General features: G+C 43.9%; 1 protein-coding gene across 1 annotated transcript in view; it reads right to left on the bottom strand.

Annotated features, from left to right (window-relative positions):
- Positions 1–1,434: 1,434 nt before the first annotated feature.
- The window catches only part of LOC105029652 (myosin-11), a 34,003-nt gene continuing 24,343 nt past the window's right edge, over positions 1,435–11,094 (bottom strand). The window contains exons 37-45 of the mRNA XM_010903133.5: positions 10,582–10,794; positions 9,895–10,056; positions 9,216–9,344; positions 8,911–8,996; positions 8,602–8,725; positions 7,797–8,005; positions 7,291–7,399; positions 6,916–7,088; positions 1,435–2,438 (exon numbers count right to left, since the gene is read on the bottom strand). Coding sequence (XP_010901435.3) covers positions 2,213–2,438; positions 6,916–7,088; positions 7,291–7,399; positions 7,797–8,005; positions 8,602–8,725; positions 8,911–8,996; positions 9,216–9,344; positions 9,895–10,056; positions 10,582–10,794 — 1,431 coding nt within the window. The 3' untranslated portion in view covers positions 1,435–2,212. The remainder of the gene's footprint in view (positions 2,439–6,915; positions 7,089–7,290; positions 7,400–7,796; positions 8,006–8,601; positions 8,726–8,910; positions 8,997–9,215; positions 9,345–9,894; positions 10,057–10,581; positions 10,795–11,094) is intronic.

Below are 11,094 nucleotides of genomic sequence, written 5' to 3'. Positions count from 1 at the left end.
ACATCCAGCAACTCAGGAAGGATCAAACACACCCCAAATGTGTTGGGTAGGACTTAAACATCAGCAGAGACATCTGCTTTACCAGACAGACAGAGACAGGTATCTGAGTAGAATGGCTTGGGTCATAAAATATTTGACTGGCTGTTCTGATCAGAACCATCCATGCAGACCAGTACATCGTAACAGAAGGGGATTCCTTTATATTTGACATTCCTAATGATGTAGACTATTGTTGGATCTTCAGATTATCCGTAGAAGGTAAGCTGTTGCTGTGGAACACTTCAGACCCACTTGAGAATTCCACCCTGACTTCAGAGTTTGGGGATCGTCTGGAACTGGGGAATCCGGCTGATCAATATATCAAGATCAACAGTCTAACTCAGTCAGATGGCGACCAGTACAGAATGGAGTGTTGGAAGCATGGTAGGATGTCAGAGCAGGATGCTGATCTCTTGGTCTGCAGGGATTCAGATAAAACAAAGACTCTGTATGCTAATCCAGGAGAGACAGTAAAGCTACAGTGTGTGGGTACAAAGGATGGTGACAACATGACAGTCAGATGGTCTCATGTGGACCAACGCCAAAAAAGAAGAATAAAAGAAGAATCTGAGAAAATAGCCTCACTGCTCATCACCTACACCTTTCAGGAGGGCGTGGATTCTTTTTGTTATCCCTGTGTGGTACTGGAGAGACAACTGCTTTACTAGGGCTACTAGAGTTTCTGTCAATTACGTTTTTTTTTTAATCATAAATACTAATATTTTACAAAATAATAAAATCCCCTAAATATTGTTGTGTATGGTGTTTTTTGTACTTATAAAACAAAATGTGAAGACGTACAGGGGTGTAGAAATTCCATCAAAACTTTTTGTTCGTTTTTGTGGTGTAGATTTCCTCATTTTTATTTTCATACATATGTAGAAAATAAAAATGAGGAAATCTACTTTTATTTCTACAAATAAATAAATAGAAATTATTTCATTATTTGATACGCAACAACAGAAGAGAATAACAACAAGTATGACTAAAATAACCTGACAAGGAACACAAAATTACAGGGATTGAAAGTAATTTATTTCATTTCAAATAAATATTATGGTGTTTTTCAAAAACTATTCAACAATTGTTTATTTTATAGACCTTGGGCCTTCCTGTATCAAAGCCATAGCATGCACAATATTGTGGAATTAGAGCACAGACGGACCAAGAACACACAAACGTGGATTGCAAAACAAGCCACCGTGCCCTCCTTCTCATTTCATAGCAATGAATAGTTTGGCTAACTAGTATGATCGTAGAAAAACAATATTATTATTTTGTATGGACCCGGTATCAAAGAAAAACTGTAGCAGTGGTAGTATTAGTAGTATAGTATTAGTATTAGTAGTGGTAGTAGTAGTAGTAATAGTGGTGGGAGTAGTAGTGGTAGTAGTACTAGTGGGAGTAGTAGTGGTAGTAGTACTAGTGGTAGTAGTAGTGGTGGTAGTAGTGTTTTGGTTTTGGAAAGATATGTACTATGAATTAATAAATCTTAAAGCATTGTACATTGGGTTAGCTGTTTACTGCAGTGTCCCAAATTCTCATTACATTGCCAGATTAATTAGGTAACTCTAAAATAGAGAACATCTTGAAAAAGACAAGGAAGTTAAATTATTAATTCTATATAGAGGGGGAAAAATCTTAAGGATTGAAAGATATAACCTCCAAAATAAAAGGAATATTCCAGGAATATACACTCAGTATATACCCTCAGTGACCAGTTTATTGCATCTTAAATAATCTAGCAGAAACTCTTATCCAGGGACACTTATTCAGAGACACTCTTATCCAGAGACACTCCTATTCAGAGACACTCCTATTCAGAGACACTATTATTCAGAGACACTCAACGCAGACAATAAACTAACCGCTGAGTGTGCACAGTATCCAGAAGATGCTGTAGACATAGTTTCATCAAATTAAGAAATACATTCTGTTTGAAAAGAGGCCACGTGGCACATTGATAACATTCATAACTATTTACCTCACGCAGGTGATGCATAGATTCTGTAGTGCTAATAATGGGGAGGGAGACAGAAGGATGGATGGGTGGATGATAGAAAAGATGGGTAGAACAGCGTTTTAAACAGGAAAGGCATTTTGTGTGGGGCAGAGAGAAGTGATGGAGGGATGGGCAGAGTATGTAGAAGGACAGCAGTGACCCCCCCCCCCCCTACTCGTCCGGCAAGGTTCCGTTGATGTCCTCCGGAGGTGGGGTGGACGAGAACATTGGCTCCTCCTCCTCCGGAACGTCATAGGTGTTTTCTGAATTATCCCCGTTCCCTAGATTACTCCCAGCTCCGCTCCTGCGGCTCCCAGCCCCAGTGATGCTGACGTTCCCAACGCCCCTGACACGGCGAGGACTGGTGCTGAAAGATGACTCACTTCCCCCTCCTCGCCTGGGAAGGATGGGAATGCCGGGAAGAGTCGAAATTAGAGGCAGAGGAAATACGAGGAAAGACAGGCAGAGACGAAGGAATAAAGGAGGAAGGGAACACCAGAATAAGAATTAAAAGGAAAATAAAATAGTTGATATAGGTAATTAATTTGTGCCCCTCATTATATTTGTGCCCCTCATTTAATCAAGGCAAAGAAAAGATTTAGGATGAGCAAGAGATAATGGGTTAGAGTTTGAGGAAAATACACCCAATGTTGAAGAGTTTCAGGAAGAGAATGGGGAAAGTTTCAGGAAGCTATTGAGAGGGAGATTTAGGAAGAGACTGAAGAACAATGGGCTTCATAGATAGTGCAAATCATTTTGGCAGGCGTCCTTCCTTTCAAATCAATCACTATCATGTTTTCAGTGTTATCTAGCAAGCACGTACTGTAGCACTACTACTGTAATATTGGTTAGATACAGTTGTGCTCATAAGTTTGCACACCCTCGGCAGAAATTGTGAAATGTTGGCATTGATTTAGAAAATATGACTGATCATACAAAAAAATAAGTATTTTATTTAAGGATGGTGATCTTATGAAGCCATTTATTATCACATAGTTCTTTGGCTCCTTTTTAAATCATAATGATAACAGAAATCTCCCAAATGCCCTACAATGTTTTGCCTTGTAACACACACACACACACACACACACACACACAAGGTGACACACAGGTGAAAATGAAAGGTGAATTTCCCACACCTGTGGCTTTTTAATTGCAATAAATGTCTTTTTAATATAAAAATATATCAAAAGCCTTGCGAATGCCAGTGAGTACTGTTCAATCACTTATTAAGAAGTGGAAATATCAGGGATCTCTCAATTCCAAGCCAAGGTCAGGTAGACCAAGAAAGATTTCAGCCAAAACTGCTAGAAGAATTCTTTGGGATAAAAAGAAAAACCCACAGGTGTTACCTCAGGAGAAATACAGGCTGCTGTAATCTGTAATTTGGAGTGACGAGACCAAAATAGACCTGATGGTCACAACCATTAGTGCTATGTTTGGAGAGGACTCAACAAGGTCTATAGTGAACAGAATACCATCCCCATTGTGAAGCATGGTGGTGGCTCACTGATGTTTTGGGGGTGTGTGAGCTCTAAAGGCACGGGGAATCTTGAAAATTGATGGCAAGATGAATGCAGCATGTTATCAGAAAATACTGGCAGACAATTTGCATTCTTCTGCACAAAAGCTGCGCATGGGACACTCTTGGACTTTCCAGCACAACAATGACCCTAAGCACAAGGCCAAGTTGACCCTCCAGTAGTTACAGCAGAAAAAGGTGAAGGTTCTGGAGGGGTCATCAGTCTCCTGACCTAAATATCATCTAGCCACTCTGGGGAGATCTCAAATATGGTTCATGCAAGACGACCAAAGACCTGGAGGCATTTTGCCAAGACTCATGGGCAAATCCCATAAGAAATAAAATACATGTGTTTTGCCTACTCACTCATGTTTTCTTTACAAATGGTACATATATTACCAATTCTCCAAGGGTATGCAAACTTCTGAGCACAACTGTAAAACTAAAAATAAATAAATCACACATGGGCTGAATCTCAAATTGCATGCTTGCATACTATATAGTGTGCAAGATTAGTATTTGAGAAGATTAGTATGTCCCTAACCATAGTTTCCTGAAAATAGTATGGCAAAAGTTCCCAGATGGTCTACTACTTCTGGTGGATTTTTGAAGTATGCATCCCTGCATGCTTTTTGGATTAAACTAGAGCACAACTCCTTGTGCAGTAAAAGAGGAGGGGTTTCTACGATTCTGTCGTCTTTTCACTTGACGAAAAAGTCACCTATATTGACAGTTATTGCATCAATGTCATTCGTGTATGAAAGAAAAACGAAAGTTATTGTGCCACGAAATGAAATAGCTTTGGCAGTGTACATTTCGTCTTCAGTCTCGCTAGCTTGGGCTCAATTCTTATGACTACTCTAAGTAGTAAGATACTAGTATTACTGGCTTCTAAGCAATAAAAACAACCAGTGGCAAAAGCCATACAATTCATAGATGCTATTTGTGGTGGAAGTAAACTTCAAAGGAATGTTAGTCAGTCTAACACAATGCTTAATGGTGTCTAGCTAAATATTCAAACTTGGCATGATGTTAATGCATGAGAAAATTATCTAATTTTGAGACAATTTTACAGCGAAGTAGTATAAAACTGTAGAATTTAAGAAATCGCAATAACAAATGATTTGGCACAAACATTTCAGCACTCAAATGTGTGTATGTGTGCTCTTGAGTGTGCATAGATTATGTTCTTACATGTTCTTACCAACAAATCCCAAATAAAAAACATTGGTGAATGTCAGAATCTTTGTGGAGACTGGGTAAGTGGGTTTTAAGAAGATATTTCTTTTTAAGAATGGTTGGTGAATGAGGCCCAATGTGAGAATTGATAAGGGTTTCAGGAAGACCTAGAGGAAGATAGTGGATTATATTTGAGAAAGGTTTTTGAATAAGAGTTGTTGTAGATGCCCAAGTAAAGTTATGATCCTGATATTGATGTTCAAGTAGGTAAGTAAGTAAGTAAGAATTTAGATAGAAGAAAGTAGAGAAGTGTTTAATATTGGCAGGTTAATATCTAAACGACAAATTGCAAAGTTTGAAGCCAAGTCAGATTCAGAGGAAACAGATTAGGAAGAGGGAGAAAAGGAGGAACATAAACATCATTCAGGATGTGTTGTGTATACCTGGTGGAGGATGTGTTGTGTATACCTGGTGGAGGATGTGTTGTGTATACCTGGTGGAGGATGTGTTGTGTATACCTGGTGGAGGATGTGTTGTGTTTACCTGGTGGAGGATGTGTTGTGTTTACCTGGTGGAGGATGTGTTGTGTATACCTGGTGGAGGATGTGTTGTGTATACCTGATGGAGGATGTGTTGTGTATACCTGGTGGAGGATGTGTTGTGTATACCTGGTGGAGGATGTGTTGTGTATACCTGGTGGAGGATGTGTTGTGTTTAACTGGTGGAGGATGTGTTGTGTTTAACTGGTGGAGGATGTGTTGTGTTTAACTGGTGGAGGATGTGTTGTGTATATCTGGTGGAGGATGTGTTGTGTATACCTGGTGGAGGATGTGTTGTGTATACCTGGTGGAGGATGTGTTGTATTTAATCACTTTTTCCACATTTTGTAACATTACAGCCGTACTCTGATATTGATTAAGTTAGATTTTTTCCTCATCAATCTACACACATTTAACCACAAGATCACTTTGAACTGAAATAATTGGTGCCTCATGTTTTGAATTGTATGTTCTTTTGTTTTTAGGGGGTGTTCCCCTAATACTTTCTATTGTTTAAAACCTGTGAAACTTGGGAAACTTTTGGTCTCATCAGGACTTCACCTGCTAAAATAAAGGTTAAATAAGAAAACACACAAAACTCACAGACACTCACAGACTTGTCCTAAAGTCACCTCTGCATTGTGTGTGTGTACATATAATAAGTATGACATTGGGAGCGAAGTTCGCTTACTGTAAGAAACTATAATGACAGTTAGAGACCAGGATGACAAACTGCTGATTTCCGCCTTGTCTACTACAGCATACACTATGAAAACTGCAAAGAAGCGAAAGAGGATTTAGATTAGCTCTCTATAGCTAGCAACCAAGAGCCCAAAGCTAACTTTAGCAAGGCTAAGAATAACATCAAACCCGGAGTTAGATTTTTTTGGGGGGATCTGTCACAGCCTGGCACGGCAGGCTTGCTCACTTCATCACTTGTTTTTATTGATCATTGTCCATACCTGTTTTCCCTCATCACCCACCCTAATTTCCTGTTCCCCCTTTGTATCCTGTTGGTCTTTGGTTATACCCCAATGTCACGTAGTTCTGTTTTGGTTCCTTTAAGTATTCTGTTTTGTTCCTGTCCGTTTTGTTTAATTTATTAAATGTCCTCTGTTCTCCCAGTCTGTGTGTCCCGATTCCATCCTACACCATGACAGGAACAGCCAATTCTATTTTTCATATTATTATTCGGAAATTCATATTCTGTTGGGCATTGGTGCGGAACCACCTTTTTTTTTTAAAATACAGAACATCTCCCCTAGTGCAGCAATAAAGGGTGAAAGGCTAAGGGATATAAATGATCAAATACAGTTTAGGGGTTATGGGTCGTGTCTGAAATTTGCCCAACCCACTACTTAAACTTCATACTGTGTACTAATCTCTGAAACACAGAAGTCTGCCTGTAGTTTGATCAGCGTGTACACATTAACAGAGAAGCAGCAGAAGGATTCATGCGTGTACAGACTTTGGCTGCTGTACTGTATATAAGAAACTGGAGTGTCTGAAGCCTGAATGCTGATTGTGGGAAGCCCTGTAAAGTCAGACCAGGCACTTAGCCATGATATACTGGCCATACACCACACCACTTTGTTCCATAGTTCTTAAATATACCATGCCATCATTTCAGGTACCTGAGTTTGTTTCTGAGGGCAGACACCTCCCTACTGAGGGCGTCATTGGCTTCAGTGGCTTCATCCAGTTCCCTCTGTAGCTTCCTGCGTCCGGCGGCAACACGTTGAGACTCCTCCTCCGCCTCCTCCAGCTGACGCTTCAGCTGCTTTACCCGCACGTTAGCCTTCTCCGCCTGCGCGCGCGCACACACACACAGACATACACAACAACACACACACAGTCATACACATCAACAGACATACACTACTCGTTTCTGTCTGGGGTAGGGAGTGGGCGTGTGTGCGTTTCTGGGCGTGTGTGCGTTTCTGGGCATGTGTGTGTTTCTGGGTGTGTGTGTGTTTCTAGGTGAGGGTGTGTTTCTGGGCGGGTGTTACCTGGTCCTTGTACTGCTCAACCTGTTTCCTCTCATCCTCCATCTGAATGGTGAGATCCTTCAGTTTCTTCTCTTTCTGACGAATGCCTTTAGCGTTGGCTTGTTTCTCTCTGGAAACACACAACAGAACGTCACACACACACAGAGTTTTAGTATGTTACTTCAGATTTACTACATGGAGACCCTCCCATCTGCTGTAATCATCCAATAAATATCTTTATGTTTATGTAATCGCTGTTTAAGTGGCGAGTCTCAGAGAGGAACAGTCAAAACATCATAACCCCCACTACACCAAGCGGCAAAATCTGAATGCATCTCTCTTGTATATAAAAGGTACGGTCTCAGTCGTTTTTGGCACTATCTCTCAGCATCAAGGAGAAGCTGGTTCTACCACCCTGATGTCAGGGCAGAGAAGAGGTCTGTCAGGGCCGGACCAAGTTCTTTATGGAGTTCATCATGACAACGTGATTTCTAACTACATTTCCCATCTTCCTATACTGCCCCCACCTGCTTTCCAGCTCCAGCTGTTCCTCCAGCTGGTTTATTTTGACCTCCATGGCTGCGATTGAGGATTTGAACTTTGACCTGCCCTGTCCCTCTATCTCCTGTAGCTTGGCCTTTAGGTCCTTGTTCTGTCTCTCCAGCTGCTGCCGGGCGCCCTCTCTGGTCTGGGAGGTGCTCCGCTCCGCCTGCAGCTCAACGCTCAGCTGGTCCACCTGGAGGAAAGGTAAAGAGGTGCACACATCAGCTCAGAGTGGGGCCATTGGGGGAAGAGATAGAGACGCACACATCAGCTCAGAGTGGGGCCATCGGGGGAAGAGATAGAGAGACTCACACATCAGCTCAGAGTGGGGCCATCGGGGGAAGAGATAGAGAGACGCACACATCAGCTCAGAGTGGGGCCATCGTGGGAAGAGATAGAGAGACGCACACATCAGCTCAGAGTGGGGCCATCGGGGGAAGAGATAGAGAGACTCACACATCAGCTCAGAGTGGGGCCATCGGGGGAAGAGATAGAGAGACTCACACATCAGCTCAGAGTGGGGCCATCGGAGGAAGAGATAGAGAGACGCACACATCACCTCAGAGTGGGGCCATCGGGGGAAGAGATAGAGAGACGCACACATCAGCTCAGAGTGGGGCCATCGGGGGAAGAGATAGAGAGACTCACACATCAGCTCAGAGTGGGGCCATCGGAGGAAGAGATAGAGAGACGCACACATCACCTCAGAGTGGGGCCATCGGGGGAAGAGATAGAGAGACGCACACGTCACCTCAGAGTGGGGCCATCGGGGGAAGAGACACACTCTACCTGCTGCTGGGTCTTGCGGAGGCGGTCGTTGAGTGTCTCCATGTTGGCTTGCTCCTCCTCCAGCTCCTCCTCCAACTGGGAGATCTTAGCCTCCAGACGACGCTTCTCATCAGACATCATAGACCTGAGAGGAGGAAAGGGGGAGGAGGAGAGAAGAAAGAGGTGACAGAGAAGGAGGAAAAAGTAAGAGGGACGGGGATCACAGGAGGAGGAGAGGAAGATGGAAAGACAAGCCTGAATGCCTCCTTTGTCCATGCTGACATGAATTTGAGTGGCAATCTAGGGGACTTTTGAGAAAGACTGACTCACTTTCCAGAAGAATTCGCCAGCTCCTCAGACATCTCGTCTCGCTCCGTCTCGGCCTGCTTACGAGCCCTCTCTGCAGCAGCCAACTCCTACAGGGGAGAGAGAGGAGAAAAATATTGATTACAGATGGGGAGAGACAGTGGGAGACAGGCCATATCTCACTCCATTCATAGTAAGGTACATTATTACACAGATTCAATGTAACATTGAGAGGTGACATTCCACTGTATTACATTTAAAGTGTCAGTGCCACCTTTAAGTTAGCAAACTATCTCTTACACACACACCACACACACACACCACAGTACCTCCTGTAACTGCATGATGTCAGCCTCCAAGGTCTTGGCTCTCCTGTCTGACTCCCTGGCCGAGGAGAGTACCTCCTTTTGGGCAGCACGGGAGTCCTCCACCTCCCTCTGGAACTCCTTCATCTGAGCCTGAGGATGAGCAGGAGGGAGTCGTGTTTAAACTAACGTTACACATCAAGAAAATGTTTGTGTAAAGTGTCTGATTCTAAACTGAAGTTGGAGTTCAATAAAACAAAAAAAGTTACATAAAACCAATAGCAAAAATAATGCTAGTGAAAACTACTGATTCAGGATCTGTAATTTACTGAAACTACTCTGCATAGCAGAATCTGACAGACCTGCATCTTCTGAGCAGTCTAACGGGGTCATCACGCCCCCTACTGGTGGAAAGAGGAGGGCAAAGGAGAAGGAAGAGAATGTCATGGGTGAAAAAGAGGAGGCGGAGGGGAAAGAAGGACCAGGAGAAGAAGACAAAGGGCCTGAAGAAGAGGAAGATAAAAACTTCTCCACATATCATTCTGTCTCACCTTTATTTACCTGCACTGCCTGACAGCCCCGTCATGCCTACTGGAGGAAGGAGTTACAGAAGAGAAGGGAGGAAGAGGAAGCAGTAATAGGAGGAGAAAGACTAAGTGGATTCAGAAGATGTGGAGAAGCATGTTTGTGTTCTCTGACTGACCTGTATTTTCTTCAGCTGTTTGACGGCCTCGTCACGCCCCCTACTGGTGGCCTCCAAATGGTCCTCCAGGTCCTTCACCTCTCCTTCGAGCTTCTTCCTCCCCGCCGTCGCCATCGCCCGCTGCCTCCGCTCCTCCTCCAGTTCGCTCTCCAGCTCACGCACCTGCAGGAGGGAGGGAGTAAAAGGAGGAGGAGGGAGAGGATAGAGGGCTGTGGTACATGTAATCATCCCCCAGCTGATGCAGACCTCCTCCCATCCTACATTTCACTCATTCAGCAGACACTTTTATCCTGATGCAGGCCTCCTCCCATCCTATATCTCACTCATTCAGCAGACACTCTTATCCTGATGCAGACCTCCTCCCATTCTACATTTCACTCATTCAGCAGACACTCTTATCCTGATGCAGACCTCCTCCCATTCTACATTTCACTCATTCAGCAGACACTCTTATCCTGATGCAGACCTCCTCCCATTCTACATTTCACTCATTCAGCAGACACTCTTATCCTGATGCAGACCTCCTCCCATTCTACATTTCACTCATTCAGCAGACAGTCTTATCCAGAGTGACTTACAGTAGTGAATGTACATGTCTTTTTCCTCGTTCTGTCCGCCCACAACCCCAGCGTTTCCCCCTCCACATCTCCCCCTCACATGCCCCTCTCCTCCCCCCCAGTTTCCAACCTGTTTCAGCAGTTGTTTCCTCCTCTCCTCCCCCTGTTCTTCGCGCCCCTGCAGGTCTCTGTCGTGTTGAGTCTTCAGGGCCTGGGTGTTGACCTCCAAACGCAGCTTTGCGTCCTCCGCAGCCTGTAGCTCATCCTCCAGCTCATCCATCTGGAGACGCATCTCATCCAGTGCGGCTTCCAGGCCACGCTTAGCCTTCTCCAACTCATGGACCTGGGGAGGGGGAGGAGCGAGGAGGAGAGACAGAAGGGGAGGGGGGGGGGAGACAGAAGTAGGAAGAGAGAGGAAGAAGGAGAAGGATAGAGGTAGATGCAGGAAGGATTGATTGATGGAAAGGATTGATGGAGAGGGAGGAGGAGAGAGGGACAAAAACAGATGGAGAAGGAGGAGAGATGGAGAGGGAGGAGAAGGGATGCAAGGAGATGAAGGAGCGACAGAGTGGGAGGGAGGAATACAGTGTGAGCAGACAAGACATATCTGGGAAGAAAGAACTATAATAGAGGTATATATACG

This window comes from Esox lucius, chromosome 11 (genome assembly GCF_011004845.1).
Source record: "Esox lucius isolate fEsoLuc1 chromosome 11, fEsoLuc1.pri, whole genome shotgun sequence".
NCBI lineage: Eukaryota > Metazoa > Chordata > Actinopteri > Esociformes > Esocidae > Esox > Esox lucius.
This window is presented reverse-complemented; position numbering and strand designations above follow the sequence as displayed.